The 18,171-nt window shown below is 37.7% G+C and overlaps 1 protein-coding gene across 2 annotated transcripts; it reads right to left on the bottom strand.

Moving 5' to 3' along the window:
- Window positions 1-2,400: 2,400 nt before the first annotated feature.
- Window positions 2,401-17,951, bottom strand: FAM98A (family with sequence similarity 98 member A). Of its 2 annotated transcripts, XM_003262727.2 has the most exons (8): window positions 17,758-17,945; window positions 14,092-14,240; window positions 10,812-10,946; window positions 7,071-7,255; window positions 5,975-6,055; window positions 5,297-5,413; window positions 4,267-4,434; window positions 2,401-4,181 (listed from the first exon to the last, which is right to left on the bottom strand). In XM_003262727.2, exons 1-8 carry the CDS (start codon window positions 17,808-17,810, stop codon window positions 3,516-3,518), a joined length of 1,554 nt encoding a protein of 517 aa, XP_003262775.1. In that variant the 5' UTR covers window positions 17,811-17,945; the 3' UTR covers window positions 2,401-3,515. The 2 variants fall into 2 exon arrangements, with proteins under 2 accessions (XP_003262775.1, XP_012357005.1); XM_012501551.1 differs by lacking the exon at window positions 7,071-7,255 and having other exon boundaries at window positions 17,758-17,951.
- Window positions 17,952-18,171: the final 220 nt, after the last annotated feature.

The following is an 18,171-nucleotide window of genomic DNA, read 5'->3' as shown; positions in this document are numbered from 1 at the left end:
ATACAAATAAATACCTAAATTTTATTTAGGTAACCCTCTCTGTTAAAAAACAAATGGATCAAATGCTATCCAAATTACCCAAAGTGGGAGGCGGGGGTATGATTAAATAATATAAACATATTTAAAATCTATTTTCAAAAGGATGTAATATAGATAGACAAAGTATCCAGAAAGATATAATGGGCACAACCTAAAAATAAATTTAAGTCTAAGGATGGAGGTAATCTGGGCACTGGGAAATCAATTAAGTATATCTAGAAATGATTCAAATGCCTTCCCTCAGCAAGAATTTGTCTATTCTATGTCTGCCACAGTTGGCCACTAGATTAGTTTGGATCTAGAGCAAGAAATAAAAATGATAGTGGTACCTCTTTAATAGTTTTCATAGAGAATACTGACATCCTATTCTAGTTCCTAGAAGTAGGAGGAAACAGAACATTAACTAAAGGTACTGTCTGTCTCACTGTATCTGTTTTAAGAGATAACAGTTTAAGATTTCATGTTAAAAATTCTTTCCTAATATTTTTCACTTGTTTCTCTAAGAAATTCTCATATGCCCTATTCCAGTAAATCATTATTTACAAGTTAAGGTTAAGAATGTGTAGAAGATCAAAAGATACTCTCTATACAAAACCTAAGAACTTTAACATAACAATAAAACTAACTGGTGGTTTGAAATATCCTGTTTCTAGAGAACTTGATCTATGTTCCAGAGAAAAAACTCAAGTCTTTTATGGTTTCAGAATGGGGAGGGGCGGGGGAGGAATAGCAAACGCTGGTAAGGTTCCAGAGAAAAAGGAACACTTATACACTGTTGGTGGGAGTGCAAATTAGTTCAACCATTGTGGAAATCAGTATGGCGATTCTTCAAAGAGCTAAAAGCAGAACTACCATTCGGCCCAGCAATCCCATTACTGGGTATACAGCCAGAGGAATATAAATCATTCTACCATAAAGACACATGCACGCATATATTCACTGCAGCACTATTCACAATAGGAAAGACACGGAATCAACCTAAATGCCTGTCAATGACCAACTGGATAAAGAAAATGTGGTACATGTACACACCATAAAATACCATATAGCCATAAAAAAGAATGAGATCCTGTCTTTTGCAGGAACATGGCTGCAACTGGAGGCCATTATCCTTAGCAAACTAACACAGGAACAGAAAACCAAATACCACATATTCTCACTTACAAGTGGGAGCTAAATGATGAGGACCCATGAACACAAAGAGGGAAACAACAGATAGGGGGTCTACTTGAGGGTGGAGGGTGGGAGGAAGTAGAGAAACAGAAAAGATAACCTTCAGGTAGTGGGCTTAATACCTGGATGATGAAATAGTCTGTACAACAAACCGCTGTGACACAAGTTTACCTATATAACAAACCTTCACACGTACCCCGAACATAAAAGTTTTTAAAAAAATAATAATGTTGGGGGAAAATCTAGTTTGAAGCAGGAGCTGCAGACTTCAGAACTATCAGGGAGAAATGTATCATTTGCGTTCTTACATGCTTATATTCAAAAAAGCAATCTATCAACCGTCAAGATAAATCAAAATATTTTTCAAAAGAATGAAACCTGTATTCATTAGCTATATTGTGGAGTCTGAGGCTACAAAACAGATCAAAGCAAATACTAAATATAAATACATCCTAAGATATGATACATTTAAGATATGAAACCTTGACAATTTTATTTTAATAGGAAATCCTATATAAACGTAATTACTTAACCATTTAAAGAAACCAACACAACATTCAAGACAACTTAAAACCTTAATTTACTTTAATGATAAAACACTTGAAATTGTCTTCAAATTTGAACATTTAAAAATAATTGTAAATGTTAGCTGAAAAATAAACAGGTAAAGTTAAAACGATCAACGTGGGTTTTCAAAGATGGTTTTAGTTATCAGAAGAATGTGCTTATCTCAGTAGCAAGTAGATTATTTTAAATGGCATGACATGAGTTGATTCTTTGAAAAAGCCCAATTTAGTAGAAAGGAAACACAATTTCTCTTTTGATAAACACATTTATATTTTGTTACTTCCTTTTTAAAAAAAAGTCCCCCAATCTTAGGAAGAACAGAGAAGCAAATAACAAAAAAACCCTAAAAACTGAAGACATTTTTGCCTAGTATGTGTAGCAACAGCTACACCCAGTGGCCAGAGATGAGTAGTGACGGTTTCTAGCTATATTATTATAAAAGGAAAACCTGGAAAGAGCCATTTTTCCATTTATTTAAGGTTTTAGGATAAAAGTCACCTTTCACTAAAATTAGGTTTTAAGGAAATACTCAAGAATCTTTGGGAACAAAAGCCTTAGCTCATTAGCTTGACGCCAGAGTCCAGAATAATTCAGTAGCTAAAATAAAACTCAAACCAAAGAGAGAACTTAACAGATACTTTATTGCTCACCTTTCACACAAAGCACACCTCCAGCCATTTTCTTTCACAGCTTGACAATGTTTACATGTACAAAAACCCAGCAAGAAGCATCATGTCATGTAGATTTCAGTAAGGGAGAATGTAAAACATCAACTCAGCCAGGCTTTTGTTTTCTGCAGCAATAATAAAGGGCCTCCTGCACTTAGCAAAAATCTGTCTTAACTTTGTAGTGCATTTCTTCCATTACAAAAAAAGTTACCTGCCTAAAGCAAACTAACTTGTATTTGCTGAGCCAGTGGTATTAACTCATGCATAAAACAAATTTCGGTTTGCTATTTCTTCTAGCAAATTTCAAGTAAAAATAAGGTTCAAGGAGGAATTTGTTTTGGATGGATGCAGGTCAGTTTGAATTGCTATACTTAACTAAATGCCTACATGTACTATAGGTTCACAACTTAGTTTGCTTTTATAACCTTTATGAATTTTGGCCGTGTTCAAGGTTTTCAGAGTTGAGCATATGATACAGTATTCCATCAACAAAATAAGGCTACTGAATGTGCTATCTGCAGAAGAGCTCATTTAATAGGAACCGACCTAAAAGTTCCATCATGAAGCACACGTGGCATAAAAGTCAACTGGGGGCAGAACTGTGCTTGGAAAATAGGCATTGGAATACTTTAAGCAAAACACATATAAATGGTTATTCATATGAGGAAGGTTTCCTAGTAGTAAATCTAAAAAAGTCTAGGTGAATCCTCATTTTCAAAACTGCATATTGAAAACATGAAAACTACTTATTCAAGTAATTTCTTCAAAAAAGTATGCATGTTCTGACTGTGGAATTAGTCTACTGGTCAATTAAAGGCAATTTTAATCACCTTTTAAAAAATTTTTCATAGAAAGGAGAGATGTTATGTGTTTCTCAAATAAACGGTATTATGTAAGTCCAATAAAAAAATCTAACAGAATTGAATGAAGACCTACAAATGCTTATGCCAAGCAGGAATCTGCCTGCCACCTGTGGTCTCACATTAATTCAAAATAGGTGCTGAATTCAGGATTCTGAAACTAAGTTTCTATTACTTGAGCTCTAGCAAAATGTAAGGTTCGGTAGCCTCAACTAGTATAATGTCTTCCCTGTCCAAATCCAGAATGATTATACTGATAACCTCCATGCTGGAAATGCTGTTCAAATTGACCCCCTTGGTGATAATTCTGGCTCCCTCTTCCCCCCCAGCCTCCTCCCTGGCCTGCACGACCACCTCGGCCTCCACGACCACCTCGCCCTCCACGACCACCGCCACGATCACCATGGTGCCCGCCATCTTGGTATCTATTGTCCTGCTGGTAGCCACCACCCTGGTATCCACTTCCTGTATATGATGATGTTTGGAAGCCACCATAACCTCCGCCTTGATAGCCACCACTGCTGTGGCCACCATGATAGCCACCTGGCTGGAAACCTGAATCTCGATAACCACCATCTTGGTAGCCACCTCCTCCGCCACTCCCTCCATCTGTCCAGCCTCCTTGATGCTTATTTCCTCTTCCTCCCCCTCGGCCACCATGGTCATAGCCACCACGTCCACCTCTCCCGCCTCCTTGTTCATGACCTCCTCGTCCTCCGTATGAGGAATGTTCATAGCCACCTCTCCCTCCTCCTCGGCCTCCTGTTTGCTGCTGGGGGCCATCTTGCCTCTTCTGCCACGGTGGCATCTCTGGGGGTGGAGGTTCGATTTCATTGGGTCTACCACCTCTGTCAGGCACCCTGCCCATCAACACCTACGGAATAGGAAAGATATTTTAAACTTTTATTTTGTGAACAGAAATAAATGCATTTGGAAAAAATTAAAGGTACTCTAATCACCTTATTGATGGCACAGGCAGTCTTTTCTCTTATAGAGCCGCTGCTTGTCCTTAAAATCTTTGACAAGTCCTGCCTTGCAGCCAAAAGATGGGCAACAGAAATAGTACTTTTAGGGGATAAGACCGAACGTTTCGGCTGGTAAACCTTGGCTAATTTTTCTGTCTGGCTCTGTTGAAAGAAAAGTGTTCAAAGAGAAATGTCAGTTTTCAAAATGACATAAGAAACACGTATTAAATAAGTTAAAGGTCTCCAAAATATCTGATAATGATATTTACCAGGCTCTAGATGGTAGGAAAAGTTATATACTCACTATTGCTCCTACATAGTCAAGAACTACCTTAAAAGTACAGCTGCCAGACTTGGTGACACAAGGAGTGACAGGGACTGTGGGGGCAGGGGTGGAGTGGGAGGGTGTCCCTTTAGGGTTATGAGGCCAACGTAACAAAAAGGTTCCCCCATCACTGGTCTCAGATCAAACATACTCATTTTCTCTATTTAAATATAAGGATATAAAGCTATTTCAACAATTTTGCTTTTTTAATTTTCCTATCTTTGGTTTCCATGAGGTAATAAATATCTGCTGAATGACCAAGGTCTTTACCTGGATTGTCTCATTTAGCTGAAAAAAAAACTTAAGTCTTACCAAATTCTCCAATTGTCTATAAATCATACTAAATCCAATATTTCTAACTTCTATTAGCAAATTAAATTGTTTAAAGTAAACAAGCAATTTGAAATCTATTTATTATTTTAGTAATTTTCAGAATAACTCCATTTCTCTCACAATAAGAATTTCTCTCTCCAATAAGAACTGTAAAATTCAGATTTGTTAAAAAATAGAAAATTGAAAAATAAATATTTTCATCATTGCTGAATAGTTGAAAGAGCCACTACTCAATAACTCACTAAGGAAAAATCCCTATGTGTGTCTTCTATGTATTTCTCCCATAGTTGCCAAATATCTAAATTGTTTAGATGTTCAGGGATCATGTCAAAAATAGTCTGCTCTTTTAAATTATTTAATGTGTACCTTAGCTCTGTCAGACCAGCCAAAGGATTGTACAGTCACATCCAAACGTTTTATTAGCAGCTTTCTCCGGACTTCATATTCATTGGCTATGGCTTGGTTAATTGCTTCTATCTTTTCCTGAAGCAAAATTAAAAAGACTAGTTAGAATTTAAATCTGCTTGATCCTCTGTTCCAAAAGGGCAAAAACTATGTCTGCGTCATTCATAACTGAGATCCCGGCCATTTAACAGTCAAAAGTTCTTATTCCATATAATACACTAACAATTAATGAAATGATAGGTGACAAAAAGCTGATTCTCAAAACATAACGAAGAGTATGTGAAGGACACAATTCTTATTTATCTTTCCCATAATTTACTGTGTGAAGCTCAGCCCAATGAAGTTTTTGGCTTGAAGGCAATCCATTTGGCAACGAGAAACATGCACCATACTCAATTTCAGTTTACTTTTATCTGCTGTGTGAAATATTTACAAAGTATGAGAAAAGTGCTTCTAATCTTACACAAATAAAATTATTCTGCAGAAATCCTGAGAGTCACAAAATGATTCTAAGGGTGTTCAACTAGAAAACTATGTATAAGAAAACATAATTTAAAAAGCAGAAAATGTAAGTGTTGACATGAAAATCATAAACTCTATAGTTCTTTACAAAGTTTACTCAAGATGATTACTACTCACCCAGTGGGCTGGTCCCATTGGCTTCTTCAGTAAAGGCTTTCCCACATGATTAGGTGGAACTTTTGCTAATGTTTCCTTTAACTGACACAAAAACATAAATAAATAAATAAAAACTCTAAAAGTAAAACATCCTCATCTTCCCAATTCCCATCATATCTTGCCATCAAAAGAAGTTCCTGACAGAGGCAAAGGTGGAGGATGTTTTGAAATGCAAATGTAAAAGACCCACAAGATAAAGACACTCACTGGTCCCACTCCTCACGCCTACAGAAGTCCTTCATTGCACCTAGAAGAGTGCCTGACAACAGTAGGCACTCAATGAACATTTGCTGAATGGATGAATGAACACACAGGAAAATATGGACTATGGATACACTGCTGCTCCCCTGTAGAGTTCAGCCAAATTTGTGCATCATGGTGCTGGTCTACCCCACAATGCAAATGTACCAATTCTTAAGAGTCCAGCAGATAAGCATATAGGGAATAACTGTGTTGTAACAAATACCGTTCTCTTCTACTCATTTTTGTTAAAATCGCTTGTTCCTAATTAATTATATAGAAAATCTTAACTGATAATGTGTGGTATAAAAATAATTCTAATTTCTTTTCACATACTAGATTATGTTAGCAGTCAACAAATCTATTTTGTCAATTAAAGCATGAGGTTTGAAGTGACTGGTTTAAAAAACAAAAATATTAATATCCTTTTCTGTCCAGTCAATGGGGAGGAGGGTGGTAACATTTAATGATAAAGAACTTAAATTGACTGTATCAAAGTTCAATGATAAAATAATTTTTAAGAGGATTGAAATCTTAATCCTTTTTACATTATATCTAGCTTACTTTAGCTTACAAACCAGTGTAAAGTTTCCTTTTTGAAAAAGAAACATGCTAACATGTTTTTAGGAAAATACTAAAATACTAAGTTATCTTTAAGGCATCTAGGATTTAAAACCCAAAACTCATTTCGTAACAATTACTTAATAATATATGCAACATTAGGTTCCCATTAAGAGAAATTAAATTAATTGCTTCATTTCAAACAAATGTAGGACTATGCCTTTAATACACTACAATTTGGTACTAAAGGTCTTACTTTTTTTTCAATCCCGCTGAAGAATTGGAACATAGTTATATTGGCTGGAGGTTTGGACATTCCTAGAGCAATACATATGCCTTTCAACTCTTGAAAGACCTCACTACCGCCTCCTTCTTGAGCTTTTTTTGGAGGAGCATTCACACAGAGCATTCTGGCAGCTTCTAGTTCTGAGATGAGGTATGCTGAAGTAAACAAAATAAGATTTCAAAATGAGATACAGCTATAGTTATAGTCATAAGTCTGGAGTCACAACTATATAGACCTATCGATATGTAACTGTTAAAGCTGCAAGAATGGATAAAAACAAGAAAGAAAAACCACTTTTACCTGCAAATGAAATAAGATATAAACTGGTTATGTAATTCAGTTATTTAAGCGATATGTAATGTTTAAATGTTAACTTTAAAATAAGCGATTCTCCTTTGAAACCGAAGGATCGAGGTAAGTAACATCTAAAAATTTGGATTCTTGAATTCTGGTATTAAGGAACCTCCAGAACAGGGGTGGGCATCTGTTAAAAATTTTGCAAAAGATGGCAGGTGACCAATTTTTAATGACAATTAATTTTTTTTTTTTTTTTACTTCTCACTACGTGTGAGCATCAATGACACAACTACCTTGCTCTCTTGTCTCCCAATAATTAGGAGCCTGTCCAGAAGAGGTGTGAAACAACATTTATAAGAAGTCAAAGCTTAACTCACAGGAGAAGCAGGAAGGCACCCCAGAGTTCCTTTCCCATGGTTTCCAATTCTTATGTCGCCCTCTGGCTAATCAAAGAGAGCCCTCTTTCATCTATATTCTTCTCAGGACTCCCTTCCCCCTACCTTCCTCACCCCATTCCCTTCAAAACAACAATAAAACCTTCAAAGCAGTTCTTGGCATGGTTCCCTTTGTGTCAATATCATCCCCTTGTGTGCTGATTTCAGCCTGGTATAATGAGGGCTGCAATCTGTTTCAGGTAATTCAGTTGAAGGTATAAATATTCAATCTCATTCCTTTAACATTCCCAAGGACATTTCAATTTTTATAAAGGATGATTAAGAATCATTTGAATCTTAGGATTTCTGGTTATGTGACAAAGTGAGATTCTTCTGACAATATAACGAAACCAGTTTTGGGAAAAGATATTTTCAAGGCCCTCAGGTCCTATTAGAAGTAGAAAAAAGTCAACTTGTGTATCAAATTTCCTATACCCAAAATGTAATGCTAGAAGGATCGAGGCCATAATTTTGGCAAATCATTTCTGAAAGGCTGCCAACTCCTGTTCTAAAACAATAAATACAGCTAAGTTTCTGGAAAGGTCATTCTAAATGGATTTGACACTGTAAAATCTTAACGTGTTCCATACAGCAAACTGTATTTATGAGTTAAAACGTCAAAACAGTAAAACCCCACCGTTAAGACAACCACCACGGTTTTTGTACGTAAGGTTTCATTAGAACACTGCCACACTCACTCATTTATATATTGTCTATGGCTGCTTTCATGCTATAACAGCAAAGGTATGTAGTTGTGACAGAGAACCTAGGGCCACAAAGCCAAAAATATTTACTATCTGGCCCTTTCAGAAAAAGTTTGCCAACTCTTGTTCTAGAAAATCATATACTATATGATTTAATATATTGGTTCTGTAAATTTGGGATAACATAGTTCAGGTATTCACAAAATTAGGTTACCAATATAATTACCGTGAAAAAACTTTAATTGTAATCGATATGCTCAAAGCACTGGGAAAGGCACTGAAGATAACATTTTTTAAAACATCGAAAAGATGATCTCTTCCGACAATCTAGTTAGGAATAAAGAATATATGCAAAAATAAAAGATGAATAGTTCTTCATCTATTAGGAACTCAGATATCTTACTTAATTTATGTAAGGGTAACACTCTGAGAACCATAAAAGGCCAGTGAAGAGCCAAACAGAGTCCTTAATCTGACACATGAGAGCTTTTCAGCCACTCATTCAAAGGCTATTCTATTTTACCAACAATTCTAATGAGGCTGGTTTGTTTTCCCCCCTAAAATACAATGTGAAAGAAGATTCAAGTTAGTGAGGTAAGGGTGCTGGAAAAGTAAAATTATAGCATCCAGATGTGACAATTGATACTTTGAAAGATGAGAAATATTTACACAGACCAAGTCGAAAATGAGTACGTGTAGGTAAATGCTAGAATGAAAGAGAGGTTACAAATTGGGGAGAATATTTTAGAAAGGGAGAATCGGCAGAAGCAAAGATAGAGGGAAACAGTGTGTATATATGTATGTATGAAGAATATAAAAAGTGAGTGACCTCTAGATGATTTAGTCATTTAATTGAAGAGCAAATAGTTGTATATTCTTGAAAAGCTTTTGAGGTGATGATAGCACATTAAAATAAAGTCTAGAATTATGACCCTGAGTCCAAAATAATGTTCACTGAAGTCTGTTTAAGAAACAGAAAAGTGTGAAAGGCATTTTATACTTACATTCAAAGTGGTTTGTGTAAGTATCAGTGCTAAAAAGGCCAAACTCTGAGCTCTTTGGAAGAATTAGCTATTCAGGGTCATTAGCAAGCATTCTACACAGCTATTATCTTCCTATGTAGATAACATATTCTAAGTGCCAAATATTGGTAAGGATAAGCAATGCTATAAAGGAAGAATCAGCTGAGTATACTGCTATTGAATCAGTTACAGAAATTATACAATATGAAGAATATTAAATGAATATGTAAGAACTACCAGCAGCAATATCAGTACCTAAAGCAACACCTAACCTTACGTGCACATTCCCACAATAACAATCATTTGACAGACAAAGGGGAAGTTACAAAAGTGATTCTGGAATAACTTAGTGCCTAAGTATAATGGCTATGAACACTTTTTTTTTTTTTAACAGAACCTTAAAAACTGAAGTTGTATCATTTTTTCAGAAACCATAATAGAGTTGTAAAGACAAAGATTTTAAAAATCCTCTGAATTGTCTATCATAATGAGAACTATAATAGCCAGTTAACCAAAGCTTAATGTAAATGTGCTTCAGAATGCTACATAAATTGAGTTAAGACTATAGGTTGTATTTATTGGAAAGTTTATAGAAGGCAATAAAATTTGTGAATCTACTTACTGTTTTTCAGTGTGAAGAGACAAAACAGTAGTATGTAAAAAACATGGAAGGAAAGAACTTTTCATAAAAATTCATTTCTCAGAATAAGTACCAGAACAATCCAAGTATTATTCCAGAATATTTACAAACAAAACCAAAATCCCCAATTACCCAACCACAAAGAAATAGCAACAAGACAAAATACTTCAAATTACATTAACCATTAACTGTATCTACTATTATAAATGCTTACTCTCCTCAAAGAAATTAATTTCTAAACAAAATCTCCATTATTTCCATACTATCTTCCTAGTATACTTAAAAATGTGCTTTTAGTCTAAAATGCAAGTTTAATGATCACACACTTGACCAACACTCCAAAACTACCAGTGATCACATTAGGAGAAGCACAACGGCCTGAGTACCACTGAGGCTGAAATACTGAAAGAGTATCAGTTACAAAAACAATAATGCTACCAGTGCACACGTCTACCCTCAGCTCCTAAATTGGAAATTTAAGAAAGTTTTATTTTAAAATGAATTTTGAATTACATCCATAATGAAATAAACAAACAAAAAACCATGGTCAGTTTATTAGTCATGGAAAACATAAACAGAAAATAATAGCTATATTCTAGTAGCCATGAACTTACTGAGCAAGAGGAGGCAGTTCTTCTGAATGAGAAGGCGCTTGGTCACATCCCCAGATGTCAGTGAAAGATACGGGCAATTCATCTCCCCTAGTAGCCCACTCACCTCAAGCTGGAATTCTTCAGCTTCACTCGGACCTTTTAAGAATTAAAATAATCTTATTTAATGATAGTGATTATTTTTCCATTAGCATAACAATTATTATATATAATTGAAATTGTTAATAGGATTTTCATAACTTGAGTTTCTTTCCCTTCTAATTTATCCTTTCTTACACCACTGCAAAGTTTCTTCTTTTTTTTTTCTTTTTTGAGATAAGGTCTCTGAGGCCCAGGCTGGAGTGCAGTGGTGTGATCAGGGCTTACTGTAACTTCAAACCCCTGGGCTTGAAGGATCCTCCTGTTTAACTCTCCGGAATAGCTGGGCCTACAGGTGTATGCTACCATGCCTGGCTAAATACGTAGAAAATCTTTTTGTAGAGACTGGGTCTCACTATGTCGTCTAGGTTAGTGTCAAACTCCTGGCCTCAAATTATCTTCCCACCTCAGCGTCTCGAAGTGCTGGGATTACTACAGGCATGAGCCACTGCACCCAATCTAAAATTTTCTTTCTCAGTGTTCATTAAGTCATTCTCTTATTTGGGAGTCTTTACTGGCTCCCTAATTTCTCCCTCATCTAATCTAATTTTTTTCTGTCTGCTTTTAAAGATTCTTCATAGCTGCTTAGGTTTGCTCTTCCCAGCATATTGAGCTATAATCACCTACTTTCCCTCCACAAATATTTCCTGTTTGTGCCAGGCCAGTCTCCTCACTGTCCCATGAATAGCCAGTCTTATTTCCACTCTGTGCCTTCATTTACGTTATTCCCTGTGACAGATATGCCCTCTACTCTCTTCCCCTCTAGCAAATCCCACCCATCCATCAAAGCCCAGTGGCCTTGCTCCTTGATGAAACCTTCCTTGTACTTGGCTGAAACTTTACCCTCGTACTTGCTGATTTCCTCTCTCTGTGAACCACAAAGTGGTTCAGCATTTAAGTACTGTACTTGGCTGGGCACGGTGGCTCATGCCTGTGATTCCAGCACTTTGGAAGGCCGAGGCGAGTGGATGGTTTGAGTTCAGGAGTTCGAGACCAGCCTGAGTAACATGGCAAAACCCCGTCTCTAAGAAAAATAACAAAAATTAGCCAGTCATCGTGGCACATGCCTCTAGTCCCGGCTACTAAGGAGGCTGACCTGGAGAACTGCTTGAACCTGGGAGGCAGAGGTTGCAGTGAGCCCAGATCACGCCACTGCACTCCAGCCTGGGTGACAGAGTGAGACCTTGTCTAAAAACAAACAAACAAACAAAAGGACTGTACTTATCTCCAGTTGTTTAATTTGTGCCTAACATTCTCAATTAGAAAAAATTTGAAGACAGCAAACATGACTTACAGTCTTGTATTCCCACAGCATATAAAAAAAGGTATAGAGTTCACTGGGTGAACCAATGGAAAAACAAAGCTCTTTCTTCATTATTTTGATTGTTCTCTATTCAATATCACAAAGGGGAAGAAATTAACAAACTCTGAGAGAGTCACTTGATCACCTGAGTCCATTTTCTAATCTGTAATACAGGAAGCCTACATCATGAATATTTTGCAAACTGTGATCTGTGAGCCCTTGAGTTCCACAGAGCTCTTTTAGAGGCAGCTGGGAGGATGAGGAGGAAAGAGCTGGGCTAAAGGTACCTCGTCTCTACTTTGTTAGAATACCTTCTAACTTGTTTTACATGTTAGCTTCTGTATCATGTTTCATTTGAGAAAAAGGGGCTCCAGGTTAAAAAGAGGTATCACCTAGTACTGGTGTTTTCAAAGGTTTCTACAGTCTCTGAAACATCTGGTCAAGAGGCAGCATAGCACAGTGTTCAAGCACACCGGCTCAGAACTTGACTACTGTTCTGGAGTTGAAACCAGACTTCAATCCCACAGGTTGTATGACCTCAGGCAATGTATTTAAATTCTCTGGGCTTTCTTGTTAAAGGTGTAACAGTAATAAAACCTGCCTCATAGGGTTGCCCTGAGGTTTAATGAGTTAACACATATAAAGTGTTTAGAACATAGTGAGTATGCAATAAATGTAAGCTGTTGCTATCATTACTGTTACACTATACTCTCCTTAGTAATTAGAACTGAATGCAACTAACGCGTACAGATTAAATATACTAGCATGCAAGCCATCATCCTCCGCAAGCTAACACAGGAACGGAAAAAAAACACCACATGTTCCTACCGCTAAGTGGGAGTTAAAAAATGAGAACAACATGGACACAGGGAGGGGAACAACACACACGAGGGGAGGGTCTGTTGTGGGTTAGAGGGCGAGGGGAGGGAACTTAGAGGACAGGTCAATAGGTGTAGCAAACCACCATGGCACACGTATCCCTAAGTAACAAACCTGCATGTTCTACACATGTATCCCGGAACTTAAAGTTAAAAAAAAAAAAAAATGTATATATATATATACATACACATACATACACACTAGCATGCAAGAAGGTGAGCTCTTCAAAATGTGATTATGTGGAAAAAAAGGAATTATATGTATAGCTCTCCATAAGGGTGAGTTAACAGATGAGTATTTTCCTTGGTCTCCTATTATAGGTTTACCTACAGCAGGAAGGAACCAGATGGTAGAGTGGTAGGTTCCAAGCCTTTGCCTCTTTTGCAGTGTCGACAAACGGTAGTGCAACAGTGAAAACAAAATTGGTAAATGCAGAACAGCTCTCAGATCCATAAATTTGATTGTCCTGGATCTCACTGTGATGTATCTAACGATGCATTCTTATAATAAACAAAATGTCTTAACAAAGTGTTCTCTTTCTCCCCAAGCATAACAGAATAATGCATTTACTCTACATGCTATAGATGCTTCTAGAATCTGGTAATCCTAAAAGAAAAATATCCCAGTATCTAGTTCTAGCCATCAATCTAGGATCTTTCTTTTAACATCTTACAAAATATAGGAAGTTCATATATTCTATGCTTGTGGTCTCCATTTTTCTGTATCCCAGTAATAGGGTCTTTTCAGTCTCTACGAATTTTTAAGTTACATGACTTTATTCTGGTATTTCAACTTCTGAATCACCTCTAAAAACAATGGAGGGAAAAAAAATCTTGGCTTCTTTACAAACTTTTTACATTTACAAAAAACTTGGAACTTTCAGTTTTAGTATTGATAATGTTCACTTGACAATACCTCAATGTTATTTTTATACTTTGTACCTAAAAGTGAACGTTTACTTACTGTTAGTTGCTTGCACATTTTCCTCTAGTTTACAGAGCACTCTTAATTCAGACACCAGCCAAGCACAGAGTTTGGTAAACTCGGGGGAACTAGCTCCAGCAGAGACTGCCTGAGAGAGCGCTCCATCTTCCAACAATGGGCCCTTGTAACTGGTGAGCAAGAAATTACATTTCAGAAGAAAATACAATCACACCTAATATATTACGGATAAAACATATCTATGTCTTATTTATATAAGCAATAATTTAATAAAGATAAGTTAGTACTTATCTTTATTTTAAATGGATAAATATAAACAAAATTTAGAACTATACTGAACCATTACAAAAAGCAGCTAAATGGTAGCTGCATTTCAACCTTTCAAAATGTAGGTGAATATCTAACAGAATTGCATATACTACTAAATTATGTCAACTTCTGTACATTTACTAAAAGCTTCCATTGTAAAAAGGTTTATTTTCTTACTGTAATTTAATTGAGTATTAAAAGCAAATTAACAAGTAATAGCTAATTATACTGTAACTTATTTCAGAAATAAAACTTAGGTTATCTTTTCTAAAAATTTTCCAGAAAATAACTAGATTAGGTTTTATTTTGAGATGAGGTCTTGAACTGTCACCTAGGCTGAAGCGCAGTGAAGGTACAAGCCATCAAACCTGTTTTTTTTTTTATTTTTTATAGAGATGGGGTCTTACTATGTTGCCCAGACTTAGTTAGGTTTTTAATGACTTCCTTTAAAAGTAAAAACTTTCCGGTTAACCATTTATATCATTTTTATAAATTTAATGAGTTATGACTAGTAAGACATTCTAGTACCAAAGAAACGTCACGTTAGCTTAATAAATATTGGCAGTTAATAAACTGGTGCATCTGAATCCTAATGCTTTGTAAGTGATTCCAATATAATTTTTAAAAATTTAAAAATGTTCAAACACTCATAAAAAATGACAGTCATAATGAACTCCAATCACCAATATTCTAAAATATAAGATTTCTGTCACTCCAAGTAATCTTAAATACATATTATTCAGATTGCTTTATATTCTCTTAAATATTGATAATAATGCTTACTTAAGATGATACAATAAATATGCTTAAGATAATATAATGTTTAGGCCAGGCGTGGTGGCTCACGCCTGTAATCCCAGCACTTTGGGAGGCTGAGGCAGGCGGATCATGAGGTCAGGAGATCGAGACCATCCTGGCTAATACAATGAAACCCCGTCTCTGATAAAAATACAAAAAAATTAGCCAGGCATGGTGGCAGGTGCCTGTAGTCCCAGCTACTCAGGAGGCTGAGGCAGGCGAATGGTTTGAACCTGGGAGGCAGAGCTTGCAGTTAGCTGAGATCGCACTACTGCACTCCAGCCTGGGCGACAGAGCGAGACTCCGTCTCAAAAAAAAAAAAAAAAAAAGGGTAATATAATGTTGAGAACTACAGGTATGTTAGAGAAATGACAGTTCTCAATCCCTTTAAAATATGATTATAGGTTTATACAGTATATGCAACAGAATGAACACAAATCATACATAAAAAAACGAGATCACATGTAGTTTGGCATCTAGATTTATAAACTACATATTATTAGACACTAGAATCAAAAGACTAGGCCTAGAAGTTTCTCCTTGTGTTTCACATTTAGACTTCATTAGTTTATTCAACAAGTAGTTACTGAATTCCTACTGTGTGCCAGGTAAGAGATAAAAGATAGTCATTTGCCGGGATCAGTGGCATACACCTGTAGTCCCAGCTACTCCGGAGCCTGAGGTGGGAGGATCGCTTGGGCCTAGGAGTTCGAGACCAGCCTGGTCACCAGAGCGAGACCTCATCTCTTAATAAATAAATAAATAGAAAAGGTAGTCATTTAATTCTAATATTTCTCAGTGAATCCTTGAAAAGTACATTTCAATTAATTAAGGCTGACTTTTAATGTTTGAATGCACCAAACTAAGTAGTTAAGGTTAAAATTTATAACAGTTTTCAGAAAAATCCATGGTTTACATTACACTCCATCTCAAGTATTATGTGATTACAATTACTACAGTAACAATTACTTGTATAGTACCCAAAAGAATAAAAAGTTAAAAAAAGGTGGGGGGAAAAAAAAAGACAATAATGGAAAGAAACAGCATCCATGGCCAATTCTTAAGTGACCGCTATCCATGCAGGAAGACTACATTTAATAAGGTCTACCCCCTTCCTTTCATTCCACTCATTCCACTATAGTACTATAGCGTCATTTATTCCAGAAAGAAGCTTCTAGGACTTCATTTCCTTTCCCAGTAAAGGGACGCTCCTCAGGGCTGCTCACAGCATATTTTCCCAGTATCCTGTGAACCCCTCTTCCACCTCACCTTGTACCCTAAGTGCCCAACACTGCCACAAAGCAACTGTTCCTAAAAAAGTCCTAATGAATGAATGGTTTCATGTGTGAACGAGATTCAGTCTGAGATGTCAACTAAAGAGACTATTTTGCTGAATGACTTTAACATATACCCTAATGAAAGAAAGAAGCCCCCTAAAGTCTGGAATATTTATGAAAATTCAGAGCAAATTTCCAAGAAAAGAACAATGGTATTTCACTGTGACAAAGACAGATGATAAGCACGACTACGTCGTTCCTAAACATTTCTACTAGGGTAGTAAATTATTCAAATAGGCAGACTTCGGGAATCCTCAAGGTGTTTTTTCCTAAAGAAAGGTTTCTCTCAAAGGTTTCCTTGTCATGGAAAAACCTAAGAGAAAGTTTTGATAAAGAACTTGTTACTTAGAAATACAGCTAGCTAAATCTGTACTTTGTTTTGATACCGTACCTGTAGGTAAGTATCTAACCATGCAATGTTTCTGGAACCACATTTAGTCCAAGAGGGTCCACCTTCTCAAGTTTAATAGAGTACACTGATCTGGGTGACCCAGTGAGATAACAAACCCTATTTCCAGCTTCTAGATACTGATGAATTATGGTTGAATAACTATCAGGAGAAGGAGAGACAAAATGCAAAACAAATATGCAGGTTCTTCGTGGGTGAAGACGACCCTGGTCTAATGGGGCTCAACGACGCAGAGTATCACAGAGTCAAAGCAAACTCCTGGTGGTTCCCAGGGACGTGGTGATAGGTTAGATGCACAAGTGAGCTGGCTAGCGGAACAGATGCAGCGCCCATACAAGTGGCTTAGCGAAGCCTGGGTGCATGCAGAGATGACTGGGCAAAGGAGAAATTTTGAGAGAAGTGGGGTGGGGTAGGAGGAGGGGCTCAAGATGGGAGTAGGAAATTTGGAGAACAAGTAGGAAAGCAGAATCAACTTCGGCAACCTTTAGAGTTGAGGGGTTAAGGGGTAGGGCAGGAGGATGAAGCGAGGAGAGAAGCTCGGGGAGTGGGGGTGGCGAGAACCAGAGCCCAATGACACGCATGACTGACAAACGCTGCGGGTAGCTCGCCTGCAGGGAGCACTGGGCAGGCCTAGGGGTGTTGGGATTGGAGGACCCCGAGCTAGCAGTGCAGACAGTGGACGTGGCATTAGGGGTGCCGGGGCCAAAGGGAAGCGACAGCCAGGAGCCACGGGGTGCGGCGTGGAGAGGCAGGTGTCTCAGACTGGGGCGCAGGAGGTGTTCCCAGGGGGCCGGCAGCGTGGGGCTTGGGAGACCCGTGCCCTGACAGTCTTACCCTAGATCTTCCAACGACTCCAAGATGTCAGTCTCCATGAGGTCACACTCCATGCTGCTGTGGTATTCAAATTTCCGAGTCGTCAGGCTCCCCTCTTCGCCGGCAACGCGTACACTCGCGCATGCGCGACTTCCCCGGAACTTCCAAATCGACAGCTGGCGCCTCAGCTTCCTCACTGCGCATGTCCGGAGCGTGCGCAAGAAACTTGGTCCCACCGACTGCCCCACCCCTGCCCACTAAAGAATTGCAGGGCCCGCAGTTTTGCACATGCGCGTTACTGGATAGTGAAGCCAGCCGCCCAAAGAAGGGCAGGAGGACAGGCTGCGTGGCAGCTGGGCGTGGGGACCACGCGAAGGGGAGCGCTCTCTTTATTGGGTGTACGCATGTGCGAATGTAGGGGGCGCGGCGCGCCGG

This window comes from Nomascus leucogenys, chromosome 19 (genome assembly GCF_006542625.1).
Source record: "Nomascus leucogenys isolate Asia chromosome 19, Asia_NLE_v1, whole genome shotgun sequence".
NCBI lineage: Eukaryota > Metazoa > Chordata > Mammalia > Primates > Hylobatidae > Nomascus > Nomascus leucogenys.
This window is presented reverse-complemented; position numbering and strand designations above follow the sequence as displayed.

Bases quoted from the DNA above. Each gene is read 5' to 3' on its own strand.
- FAM98A (XM_003262727.2), bottom strand. From the start codon at position 17,810: ATGGAGTGTGACCTCATGGAGACTGACATCTTGGAGTCGTTGGAAGAT. The intron at 7,256-10,811 runs GTAAGTTCATGG...TGTTTACTTCAG, and splicing joins GAACTGCCTCCTCTTGCTCA to CATACCTCATCTCAGAACTA. The intron at 5,414-5,974 runs GTGAGTAGTAAT...ATTTTGCTTCAG, and splicing joins CAATGGGACCAGCCCACTGG to GAAAAGATAGAAGCAATTAA.